We start from the raw sequence: 14,087 nt of genomic DNA, 5'->3' as shown, positions 1-14,087 counted from the left end.
CTAACTTGCAATTATATTATTGATACAAATTGTACTGCACAATATCCGCATTTTGACATGAATCTCTTTGTTAATATAATGCTCGAGACCAAAATGTTTTAAAATCAAACCTCAAAAAAATATACATTGTTAATGTGTTCACCTTAAACAATGATTGTACAATATAGCGACAGATCTGTATTTTGACGATTAATGTCTATTCAGTGGTTAAAGAAGTCCAAATATCTGTCATTTTTCGAAACATTATTCAAAAGTTAAACCCGATATTCGCTATGCATGTGTCTTTCTAAACCCCAAATAAAGAGCATTGAACATAACGGTATATTTACTATAAGTTCTTACATTTATTGTTCGAGATTTAGCATGTTAATGTTATACCTGTGTGTGGTGTTAGTGGATAGTTGCCCCAAGTGTTTCCTGTAGTTACTGGATAAACTTCGGTTGTAATGTCACTGAACTGATCAATATCCTGGGATATTGGGAACAAATTTTCTGTTGGATCTGTAAAAATTGAAATTAATAAACGTGGTATGATTACCAAAGAAACAACTCTCAACAAGAGACCAAATGTCACAGAAATGAACAATTATAGGTCAACGAACGACATTCACCAATAAACAAAGCCCATACCGCATAGTCATCTATAAAAGGCCCCAAAATGACAAATGTTAAACAATTCAAACGAGTAAACTAACGGCCTATCTTTTGTACAAAAAATTAAGGAAAAAAATATTTAACACATAAATAAAGTATATTTTAGAACCAAATTAGTACAGTAAGAGTTTAAGCCATATACAACAGCAGACAAATGATGTGTGACGTTGTTTGATTTTCCGTGAGTTAGCTACCAGCCAAATTCGTCACAAATCAGCCGATTCTGTACCTCATAGAAGGAGAGTAGCGGAGTCAACCGAGGATTGGCAATTGCTACCAGCAAGAGTGCAAGAGAGGAAGATAAAGTTGTCTTACACTGACAAAGAAAATGGTATGGTTTATTTCAGCCTGTTGTATACCATTTTTGTTATAGGTTGTTGCAGCCTGCTGTAAATCATTGGACATATAATAAAAATAGAAAAAAAAAGAAAAAAAAGATAAAGTTGTCTTACACTGACAAAAGAAAATGGTATGGTTTATTGTAGCCTGTTGTTTACCTTCCGAGAAAAAAAAAGAAAAAAAAGAGATAAAGTTGTCTTACACTGACAGAGAAAATGGTATGGTTTACTGCAGCCTGTTGTATAACATTGGAGAAAAAAAAAGAAAAAAAAAGATAAAGTTGTCTTACACTGACAGAGAAAATGGTATAGTTGAGTGCAGCTTGTTGTGTACCACTTGCATTCAGCGCTTCCCCTTGCCTTCACACACTTTGATGTTGCCATGTTGTTCGGTTCCCCGTTAGATACCATCCAATCCGTAAACGTTGTTGGTGTTCCGTCGTTCCAGGAAAAGGTAACTCCGTCCGTCGTTAACCCAATCCAGTAATCATCTGTCAGAAGGCTTTTTAAAGATGGGAATGAAATCTTCATTAACGTATAATCATGATAATGTTGTATAAAACATGTTTTTTTTAGATTTTATTTCAAAATGATAAAAGTGATATAAAAAATGATAATAAAAATACAGTAAAATAAAAAATCGATTACGACATTTAACATGTTTGGTACATGGTATGTTCAATTGGCCGTTGTTTCTATCTTAACCAGTCCTGTATGATATGTTCAAGTAATGTTCTGGCTATTGTCCATGTATTAAGGTTATAGTTTTAGTTGTGACGAAAATATGCGAATTAAAATTTTTTAAGAACGATTAAGATTGGTTTGTGATTGTTTAACGTCCATATGCAATAGACTTTTTTGAGTTTGTTGCATATCTGTCAAAAACTTTGATTTTAGTGATCAACGAGGGACGAAAGATACCAAAGGGACAGTCAAACTCGTAAATCTAAAACAAACTGACAACGCCATGGCAAAAAATGAAAAAGACAAACAGAAAAACAATAGTACACATGACACAACATAGAAAACTAAAGAATAAACAACACGATATTCGTGCGTTTAGGGACATCATCACTTTCATTATCGAGGTGGGCATATGATTCTATATTGAACAAATTTTTATAAGGCAATTTAAATATTAAATTCTTTTAATTGATATTCAGCATAACTGTCATTAGAGAATTGCGATGAATTAATTACGGAACAAACATAATTTCTAGTTTATTCGGAATAACGAGGATCACGAAGACGCATGATGACCTATCATAGTGCGGGGAAACAGTATAATCCCTCTATAAATGGCGTCATTAATGTGTACATAATTGACGAACTTTTCAGATGATGGCCTTAACGTCCAAATACAATAACATCATGCATATTCAAGACGGGAAATTCTCAACAAACAAGAGAGCAAAGATATATATGTAGCGACACTTAAAACCCATCAATGACAGAAACAGAAGAGTTTAATCGGATCTCGATGAAAGGAAAGACGGAAAATAGTCTTTAACACAACATTGTAATCTACGTGTCAGCTACACGAACCTCGATAAAACCAATGCTGACCTTAGTTATAATGTATAAAATTTAAAGAAATTCTACGACCTGAACTATGTACAAAACAAATGAACGAAAAACATCTATGATGTTAAGTGACAAAGGACGACCAATTTGTTTCAGATTTCTGACTAAGGATATGAAACTGTAGAATGTGGTGGGGTGAGACTAGTTTAGAGGATCACTAACTTTCCCCTGATCTTGGACTGTATTGTGACAAAACAATATAAGAACAAACTATACAAATCAGCGTAAAAGGGCTAAACTAATCAGATTTCTACAAAGCAAATACATGTAACGTTAACACAGTCTATTTATTTAAGTTATTGACTCTACTCCTTAGTGGGTGATCAGGAAACAACGAAGGCTATCTGTAAATTTGTTGTCATTTACTCAAGAATAAGGCATTTATATTCGATTATTTTATCCCGAGCGTACGCGAGGACTAAAATACGAATTTAAATGTCAAACCGTGAAAACCCAATACACATGATATTGTTTAGCTGTTCCGTTTTACTCCCCTTATTTAAAAACAGAATTCTCATTATTGTTTTAACTATTTGTTTTGCTGCAACCAAATAATTACTTTCCTTTGATTTGTATAGTAAAATATTGGAATATTATGTATTTATCTTTAAGGGTATTTGCTAACAATTCAAATATTTTTTTCTGTCAATTGCTATATAGTTAAATGATAAATGCACTGATAAATCCTTTTCACATTTTACTATGCGTACATATACACGATGTAAGGTCAATGTTAGAAGAAGACAAAAATTGTTGAATGAGACAGATTTACTTAGGATGTTTTACTACAGTTTTTTCCAAATACAAAAAAGTTTATATTGGAACGAAGTCCCCTATAACAGTAGAAAAATCAATAAAAAGAAATATGAAAAAAGGGAAAATTTTCCCGATTTTTTTATGATACTAATGAACTCAAAATCGTTCAAATATTTTTATGTCGCGTTTTTTATTATCCGGTTTGTGCAGAACGCAGAAATCCACTTCTTTTTCCGGTATCGTGGTCGTGATAATTCGAGTATTCTAGTAAAATATATGAACTCAAGGAACACAATACCAATATTTCATTTTAAATATTGTTTGTCTTTGATATGAATTAACGTCACCTGATGGATATGTTTTTCTTTGTTTATATTGAACATGACGTCATAACTTAAGTAACGTCACAAGCAAAATCCCTTACAACAGAACCAAAATCAAAACGTTGCGGTATTTCCGTTTTGTTTTTTTTTAAACAAATATGTAAGTTACAAAAAAAATTATTCATACAGACTTCGTTCCTATTCACAGGTGATGCCTGCCTCATATTATTTAAGTATGACATTGACAGTATATTGTTTTATACTGCAACTTAAATAGAAAGCTATTTAAAAAATTGTAACACAAATTTTAAACTTATGTTCATTCCTTAATGAACCGTTGATTGGGGAAAAAGTGTTCAATGTTGAAATTTACATTGAACAAAATATAGGTGTTACTATATAAAGGATTAAATACAACTAGCAGCAGTATAAATTATTGTTTTACTCATTCCAAACTGACTATCTACAACAGACGATTTGTTCATACATACCAAAAATAAAAAAAACAAATGAAGTCTCCACCAATATGTTATTCTACAATATTTCTTTTACAATCAATTGTATTTTGTTTGTAATAAAATAGAAAGTATATGCTTTAAGCAGGCTTGACGCTTAACAGTCAATGTTGTGAATTAATGCGTTTGTGCTATTTAAGGTATACATACTGTGTTTATACTGGTTGACGATAAAAGGTCGTCATAATTCCATATACTAGTAATTGATATCTCCGTTATAAGGTCTTAAATTTATCCATTGCCATAGCAATATGGAGCTTGTCTTGTGTTGAAGATGTATAATACCATTAAATGTGTTCTTTTAAACTAATTGACCTTTATCCAATGACTCACTTTTTTCTACAACTTTCATAAACAACGAAATGAAATTTGAAAATAAAGGTTACTTTAAAGCTGATGAAAATTGAAAATTACTTACTTTTGTGTAAAAAGCGCATTTTTAACGATTATCGCCTCCTCTTGAGATCTTAATAGTGCAGGCTGTAACGCAAATGTCTCACAGTGAGCTTTTGCGGCAGCATATGTCATACCCGTTAGTACAGGCATCAAGTTTACTATTAAAAGAAAACGATCATGAAGTAATACTCTTCAAATATTAGCTGTATACATAAAAACACACATATAATAGCCACAAGTGCTTTGTTATATGTTATACATGCTTTTAAAATTTGTTTGAGAAAATTTATAACTTGCTTTATTTTAGATTTGTATCACTTTTTCGAACTCTTTGTCTTTATTTTCAAATCCAAACTTGGCATTGCACAAGGTCATGTTTTTCTGTTCACTGTTTATGACGTCTTTACACTAAATCCATTGGATGTTGGATGGGTACGGATTGATAGTGCAGTCCTAGATGCATGATTTTTTTATTAGTTGTTAGTGGCTTTGAACTCGCTGTCAGATAACTGCGAGTACTCTCAGATCTGTTCTTTCTGTCTTAATGTTGGCGAGGTGGAGTACCCGGCCACGCCTACTTGTATTTTTGTCCATCTGCTGAGTTAAGGGGGCTCCTGGGTATAAATGATTTTTTTTTTCTAATATCGGATTTCGCTATATTTTTTCATAAATGAACTTTATCATATACTTTACAGAAAAATGAAATAAAAAAATGGAGTCACCGTTCGTTTATGCTAAAATCTGCCTCTGGAAGAAGCATACATTTTTGTTAACGACCTTTTTTTCTGTTGAACTAATAGGAGAAAAAGAGGAAATATCGAAATAAAAAAATAATCTAATATAAGAAATCGCTTAAATTTTACAATTATTTAGTTTACGTACAGCTTATTTGAAAACAATAATAAAAAATATAGGTCACCGATGAGTTAAAAAAGATATTTCAAATTTAAGCCCAAAGAATGGCATTTTTGCACCAAAGGGAGATAATTTGGAGCTTTTTCAATTTTTAAAGTAATCTGGGGCCAAACCAAATATTTGTTTTGGGTTGTTTTTTGTACCATATCAAAAAGTAACAACTAATAGTGTAATAAATAAAATCTGTAATGAAAAAATAAAGGTTTAATTTTTTGCTAAAATGTTTGTACCCACGAGCCACCTTAAGCCTATTTCAACTGATTTTTATAATTCGTTCTTATGTTGTACTGTTATTACACTGTCCCAGGTTATGGTAGGGGAGGGTTGGGATCCCGCTTACATGTTTAATCCCACCACATTATTTACGTATGTGCCTATCCCAAGTCAGGATCCTTTAATTCAGTGGTTGTCATTTGTTTATGTGTGACATATTTGTTTTTCGTTCATTCTTTAATACAAATAAGACCTTATGTTTTCTCGTTTGAATTGTTTTACATTGTCTTATCGGGGCCTTTTATAGCTGGCTATGCGGTATGATACTATCGGCTTTGCTCATAGTTGAAGGCCATGCGATGACCGATAGTTGTTAATGTCTTTGTCATTTGGTCTCTTGTGGACAGTTGTCGCATTGGCAATCATAACACATCTTCTTTTTTTTATAATTAATACTATATTGATGAACCTTGACATAAAGCATGGCTGAGCTGGTCTGTCATCGGTCGTGCTGTCCATTTGAAGTTCGGTTGGGTCATCACAACTGCTACATCATTAACAGTGTTTGGTGAAGATGTATCCCAGTTACTGTAAACCATTCCTTTTCCTGTATTTTGCCATACTAAGTTGATCCCATTTCCATACAAACCAATCCATGTGTCGCTTGATATATGTCTAATAATAAAAATGTTATAATCAAATTGCATCGTTTGATGGTTGATATTGATAATGGTTATTGTTATCATTGAGTGACTGTCTTATTGGCCTAAAACAATATCTCGTTTGTGTGTTTACGTTCTATAGACCTACCAAGAAACCCCCCAAGATGACACTAAATAAAATTAATGGTGAAAGTTTAATCCTTGCAGATCTTCATTACAAAAATGATACTCCTGACAGTGCATGCAATATTAATTAAGGATGTTGCAATTGCTCTGTCGGCGATCTTCGTTTTATCATTTTGGGCTCACTTTGTATAAGTGATTAAGTAGAATTATTCAGTTTTGTCAATGTAGGACCATACAAAATACTGGTTTCTCGCCATCTATTCTACTGCTTATTCGTTAGTAGATGTGATTACTCGGAAATATATAGACAGACGTTTATGATAAACATCTGATATAATAATTAGAAAATACATAAGCAACGAAGGATGCCACATGGCGAGTAGGATTTACTTATCCTATCGGAGCAACAGAAATCAATGCAGTATTTAGAAGGGTTCATGTTGCTAGATTTTGTCTTTTTGGATACTGTTGTTTATCTTTTGATCTTTTTTATTTTAATTTTACCATAGCGCTGTCAGGCTGTTCCCATCCTATAAGTTTGTATAACGCTTTGGTATCGTTCGCCTCCAATTTAAATGTCTCGCAACGATTTTTGGGTAATAATAATTTATAACCGTGGAAAATGTTTTGAAAAGAATTTAAACATTAATATTGATTGAAAATGTTACATGCACGGAGAAGCTGTGATAATTTGCCAATTCAAAAGGTTTAAAAAAAAAAGGGGAAAAAATTAAGAATAACACATTTAAAGTATTGGTAATTAGTATGGCTTTCATTATTACTTAACTAGTATATACTTGATTAGGGACCCGCTAAAGGACGCCTCCGGGTGTGGGAATTTCTCGCTACCTGTTAATGTCCTTCTGCTGTTGTTTTTTCTATGGTCTGGTTGTTGTCTTTTTGACACATTCCCCATTTCCATTTTCAATTTTAATAAGGTAAATCTATCATAGATCAAAATGCTTTCTCAGTTGGGTCACTTTAAAACATGTTCAATTGTAACCCAAAGAGATTACTGTAAACCAAATCATTATCGCGGATACTGTCTTTCGCGTTTAACCCTTCCTAGTCCCCTTCACTTCTATTTCAGTTCGTGTTATCAGAATTTACGTGGTGTCTTTTGATCTGTAATAATCCGGATTTTACTTATTTGCGACCATTCATATCGTGTTATTTTTCTACTCGCGAAAATAATAAAATTAACGGTACTAATTTTCTTGCACCAGATGCGCATTTCGACAAAACATGTCTCTTCAGTGATGCTCGTGGCCAAAATATTTGAAATCCAAAGCTTATATAAAAGATGAGGAGCTATAATAAAAAAAGTCCAAAAAGTATAGCCAAATCCGTGAAAGGAATCAGAGTTGGTTTATAGTATTTCTATGCAAGCAACGGATTGTTTCTATATAGCCATAGTACCACACAAACTGTTTGGAATGTCTTCAGAATTATGCATGCTAATTGAATATAATCTAGCTTAATGATGTTAGAGCCTAGTTATTGTTATATTCAGCATATTTTTTTTTAAATACTTCAATGAATATTTGTAGGATCAATAATAAAGTAAATTTGAAATCTCGTTCAATTTGACAACCAGGCATTTAAATGAGTTTTTACAGTATACTTACACATTTTATAGTGTGACTTTTTATGTTGTGATGTTACACTAATATTTCAAATTAGGGTGTATGTTAGCGCCTGTTAAAACATTTTTTTTAAAGCATGTGTTTGCACTTGTCCTGGGTCATGAACCTGCTGTTCATGGCGGTCGTTTGTTGATGTTGTTCATAATTGTTTCTCGTTTCTCAATTGATATAAAGATTGGATTAGTTGTTTTACGCTGGTCTATTTTGTGTCCTTGATAGCTTGCTGTTCAATGTGAGTTAATAAAATAAACTGTACCAATTTGCTTGCACCAGATGCGCATTTCGACAATACATGTCTGTTCAGTGATGATCGTGGTCAAAATATTTGAAATCCAAAACTTATGTAAAAGAGTATGAGCTATAATCGGAAAGGCTCCGTGTTGAAGGTCTAAATTTGACTTTCAATGGTTTACTGGTACAAGTTGTAACTTGCATGTAAGATTTGTCCTATTGGCACTCATACCATATCTTCTTATGTCCATCTACCTACATGCCATACAGCTCATTCGTGACGCGATCAATTGTCTCGGGATTATCCACAACAGCTAATTGTCCTCCTATAGCCTGACATGCCACTGAAGCTTCATAAAAGTTGTACAATCCAGAGAGAAGGCTAAAGGAAGGCTGAACTGGAGCTGTAAAATAGTTACACAGTAATAAAACATTGCATATACTAACTAGAGAGGTGTGTTCTTCAAACTCCAAAAGAAAAATGTTCCTTTTATCATTACTATAATAATGCGTTTAATCTGTACCTAATTTTACGAGGATACAGAAACGACAAAATTACAACCACTTTCTGAAAGCTTACGAAACAGAAGTAAACTAGTAGTATATGGGACTCATGTTTCATGTATTTACAGCAAGTACTGGTGTAATATTAAAATTATTCTTTTGTCAAAAGTGTTCATTGCTTCTTGTTATAGTTTACTACAGGGTAAAAAACACACTATCAAGCGAACAAAATAGTTTGGTTACAACCATTGTCAACAACCCATTGTATGTATTTGTTAAGCCGTCACCACTAAAACATCCTGTAAAGCAACAGTACAAATGTGAGAGCAATAAAACTTACGTTAAGTTTTTACAAACCTCATCTCAGTTGTACTTGCTGAATTATCTTAACTCTTCTTTTTATTTTTAATCACCGGTTAAACTAAGATACGACAATAGTCATAAAAAGTACAAGGATTATAATTTAGTACGCCATACGCGCGTTTCCTCTACATAAGACTCATCAGTGACAAATATTAACTGTCTAATAATAGAACAATAGAAAAATATTTCATGGTAAGAATGTGTTGGTTTGTCAGTGTGTTTACATTATTATCAATGATTATATAATTGTATTATATATATTTATTTCAGTAGATAACTTTATTAACGTCAAAAGCTAAATATTACCTATACACAACGAAATAAATTCATCAAAACAGTCTCGTGTTCGCCAAGTTGGGTAACCATTGTTTTCATTTTCAAGTACTGCACATGCGTTATCAGTCGGTTCGGAACTTGATCTCCAGTTTGACCAGTCAAGTACCTCTCCATCCCCCCATTGGCATGGCAGACTGTGACATGTTGCAGAGATCCACACTCGTTCATCAATAAGCCTGCAAAAACATTTCAAAATTGCTTTAATATGAAAATAGGAAGGATTGGTATAATTGGCAAGGAGAGAACAAGTCACAATGACTCGAGCAGCAAGAGTTTGGGAAACATAGCAGAATGGGAATCAATTTGTTCAAAATGCACGTCTTGGGATCGCGTTATGATTACTACTTTCTTTTAAAATTAATTTGTCGACCCTCCTTCTCAAACTAGGACATATTCCTCTGTTATTCACAATATTCGATTTAGTTTATATTGGTATTGTTTATACCTTCTTGTTATATTTTCTGTTGATCAAATTATCGATAAATAAACACACCTCAATTTAAAAGAATTCATATATCAATATTTATCTTTTAGATCTCAACAAAGTTGTATGTATATCAGTGCTTTTGTACTGTGTTCAACCAGTTATTATCATATTTTTTTGGCACATGATGAGACTCTATTTTCATGGAAATGAATCTCTGTATGTTCATGCTATTGGCATTTCTAATGATCCGAAACTTTCATGATGACTTTTTATCTATTTTGGTGAAGGCTCGTCTATGACGAAGAAGATATCGTATAGCGGGTTATTTTCGCGGGTGTAAAATTTCGCGATTTTCATTGAATAAGGTATACGAAAAATTTTGGAGGTTATTATTTTGGCGGATTCAACATTTTTAACATTACCTTTGCACATGTTGCATGTACACTTTTAAATTGGCGGAATTTATTTTTGCGATTTTGTTCTATCCGCGAAAATAAGCGAAAATTAACACCCCGCGAAAATAACCCGCTATACGGTATCAGATGCAAATTTTGTATCACGATTGCACATTCAAAATTGAAAAATAACGATATTTCAACCAATGAGTTAGATTGAAACCTATGAGGGAGATACTGGGTTTCGGTTCAAAATTAGTGCATGCCTGTATCACATTCTACTTTGATGATGTGTTGTGGGACCGCTAGCGAAAAATGATGTACAAGTAAACGACAGCAAGTAAAAAACATAAAAAAGAGTAAATCATGATTGAGATAAATCATTGAATCTTAAATGATTTCGAGGTTTTGTCATCCGATATACCAGAAGATCAATATTCATAATATTCGTGAATAAAAAAGCTTTCGGGCTGTCTTTTTTTTCTTTTCTTTTTTTATATATTCCATATGCTTTCAAACTGGGAAGCGTGCTATCAGTGGAAAACATACATGTTTTGACCTCTTTTATAATATTGGTAGGCTTTAGATTTCTGTTTCAGTATGTGCTTCTAAACAGTCAGTTTGAAGTGTAATATTAATATAATTGTTAATATATTGTTTACAAGTTAATAAAAAAAAATCTTTTCTTTTCTTTTTATTGCCTACAATGCCTACATCCTTATTTATTTAAGAATAAAGTATTTTACGATTGTTTAAATCTCATAAATCCGACAAATTCAGCTAGCAAATAAAACATTGGGGAAGGTATAAACCGCAAATTGAGTGATACAGGGCAATAGTCTGCTTGTATTATCCCCAATGAACGGTTGCACTATTGTGTTCTGATTCACAGCATAACTATATATATTTTAATAGCAAATGATTTTTTTCATTCATAATAATATTGATAATGGGACCCTAAAAATATGTTTTCAGCGTCAAGTTGGTATAACCTTTTGAAAAGGTACACTTTCAGAATATCAATAAATTTTGAACAAATTGTTTGATAAAAATCACAAGTTAACACATCAAATGCTGATGATAAAAGAAAGTGACCACAATGCACTTACACGTGAACTCGTGCTGACCCGCAATGCCATTGACCAATAAGAAAGATGATATCCGGTCATGCATTGGTCATAAAAGAAATTTCTCGGCACGTGAAAACAAGTTATCTAATTTCAACAATTTATCGTTTAATTAAGTAGGACACTCTGACCCTTTGACCAGACTAGAGACATTATACATTTACAGTAATAATAGCTCACTCTTTTATTTAAGTCGGTTAGTAATAACCATTTAAACAGAATTATCTTCTCTGCTGTCTTAAATTATTTTATTCCGCTTAATTTTCAATTAGCAAATAAAACTGGATATCGTGCAGAAGCAACTGGGTACATTCTACAATAAGTCAGTAGCCTGGTATTAAGTAGTTGTCAATTGTTGATGTGGTTAGTGCGTGTTTCTCGTTTCTCGTTTTATATATTGATAAGACGTTGGATTTTCTGTTTGAATTGGATTACATTGTTATGTTGGAGTCCTTTATAAATTTTTGTTTGGTATGACCTAATGCTGCGCGTGGGGCGAAGACACTGTGACTTCGATGAATATATTTCTAACTGACACTCATACCAAATCTTTTTATATCAATTTATATCTATTTTTTTTTAAAACAGACACGCTTTTCGTTTATAAGGAATAAACAAGTTTGTTTAAATAAATTCATGTTTAATCGTTTTCCATTTAAAACTTACAGACTTGTGAGATATTGTTCAGCTGAATTATGCAGTCCGATATTATCTATCTTAGCCAATTCCATACCAATACTTTTACAATAGGTATCGGCAGCAGCTTGACCAATAGTATTATAATTTACACGAAAATATGCTGATTTTCCTGAAAATTTCATACATACATATATAAGTATTATTGAGGACATTATTCTTAATTAATAGTTATATATCCTTGTTACCATGTTTCAATCTGAGAAGTTAATGCCAACACGATGAACATGAAGAAGTAAGAAAAAATGCACGACTTAACATAGCTGTCTCTTAAATGCTACAGAACGTGGTAATTTATCGCTCAAACAACAAATAAAAATGCCAAAGCTGTAAAATTTAGCCTTCACTAGAGTCGAGCATACCTTAAACCTTTGAATTGGTCCATATTTATTTTAACCAATATCTTAATTTATAAACCTGTTTTGTAAATCTTTGGTAGCACTGCATGAAAGAATCCTTTATCTATCAACATGATCAAGCAACGATTTGTTAAATATTAGAGTATAAAGGGAAATGGTGTGGATTTTCTTTAAAATATCCGTATGTGTAGCATTGAAATAAAACAAGGATACAAAATACTTTTAAAGATCATTAATAGATACCGGGATTAGATACAAAAAAAGTGCCCATAGAGTAAAAAAGTTTGAATTCGAAATCTTGTATGAGTTTTAAAGTTGATAGATTGTGGTTGTCCTGTTCATTCGGTATGAATGTGCAAATTACTATCAGATATGCAAACATTTGTTTGGGCTTACCGATGCAATATAATCAAGCCTAAAAGGCATGGTGTGTATATGTATATGTATTATTCTAAATTGTATACGTTGAGGTTAACTTACCATTCACATCAACGATCTGTATAAACAGAATCCATGTTCTAAATAAGTTTACTATGTCCATTACTGGAAACAAAAGTGGCTCGCTTTAAAATGCCACTGGATAAATGCTTAAAATAAAAAAAAACATATTTAACATCAAAAAAGAAATTATGAAAGAGTTTCAATAAAATTAACGGTACCAATTTTCTTTCACCAGATGCGCATTTTGACAATACATGTCTCTTCAGTGATGCTCGTGGCCAAAATATTTGAATTCCAAAGCTTATATAAAAGATGAAGAGCTATAATCCAAAAGGTCCAAAAAGTATAGCCAAATCCGTGAAAGGAATATATTATATGTTATAAAATCAGAGACTCAGATCAAAATTGCAGATCGGTGCCATTAAACACATTAAAAAAACGGTCATCAATTCTTAACTTCTAACACGATATCACAGTTTTATAACAATTTTTCTTAGAAGACCATGCTTTTTAAAGGAAATACCTGAACCAAGTCAGTTGTTTTCCATTTGTTTATTATGCATGTCATATCTCAGCTTTTGATTTTTGACATTTGATAAAACATGTAAAAGACTTTCCATTTTCTTTAAAGATCGATTTTGCTTTTTCAAATATATGAACAAGCAAATGTGCTATTAACTCCTTGGAGCATCAGACGATCAAAGACAATTGCAATTTCAATATGAATAACATATTACAAAAACAACAAATATAGAAAATAATAGGACGCGGTCATATTGTCTTGTTGTCGTTATAAAAGATACATAAAAACAATCTTTTGGCATTGAAAAGGGTAACTAGAAAATCGAAAATAAAAAAACAAAAAAAAATAAAAAAAATAATAAATTTAAAATTTCGTATATCCAACGCTTTTTACTTGAATCGGGAATTCTCATACACAGAACTTAGAAACCCAGTAATTATAGATATAAAGATCCATGAAAACTTTATTCATCGAAAAGAATATAAAAAAAAGTAAAGCCAAATTTATCATCTACTAACATTTATGTACGAAGCACCTAGATTTCTTAAAATATATCA

The 14,087-nt window shown here is 32.2% G+C and overlaps 1 protein-coding gene across 1 annotated transcript; it reads right to left on the bottom strand.

Annotated features, from left to right (window-relative positions):
• Positions 1-1,021: 1,021 nt before the first annotated feature.
• On the bottom strand, positions 1,022-13,142 carry LOC134694400 (secretory phospholipase A2 receptor-like). The gene is made up of 8 exons (XM_063555409.1): positions 13,047-13,142; positions 12,178-12,319; positions 9,533-9,738; positions 8,619-8,763; positions 6,164-6,369; positions 4,589-4,724; positions 1,283-1,494; positions 1,022-1,041 (listed from the first exon to the last, which is right to left on the bottom strand). The coding sequence occupies exons 1-8, from the start codon at positions 13,105-13,107 to the stop codon at positions 1,022-1,024; spliced, it is 1,128 nt and encodes a 375-aa protein (XP_063411479.1). The 5' UTR covers positions 13,108-13,142.
• Between the last annotated feature and the right edge of the window lie 945 nt (positions 13,143-14,087).

This window comes from Mytilus trossulus, chromosome 13, assembly GCF_036588685.1.
Source record: "Mytilus trossulus isolate FHL-02 chromosome 13, PNRI_Mtr1.1.1.hap1, whole genome shotgun sequence".
NCBI lineage: Eukaryota > Metazoa > Mollusca > Bivalvia > Mytilida > Mytilidae > Mytilus > Mytilus trossulus.
The sequence above is the reverse complement of the archived record's forward strand: the minus strand, read 5'-3'. Positions and strand labels throughout refer to the sequence as shown.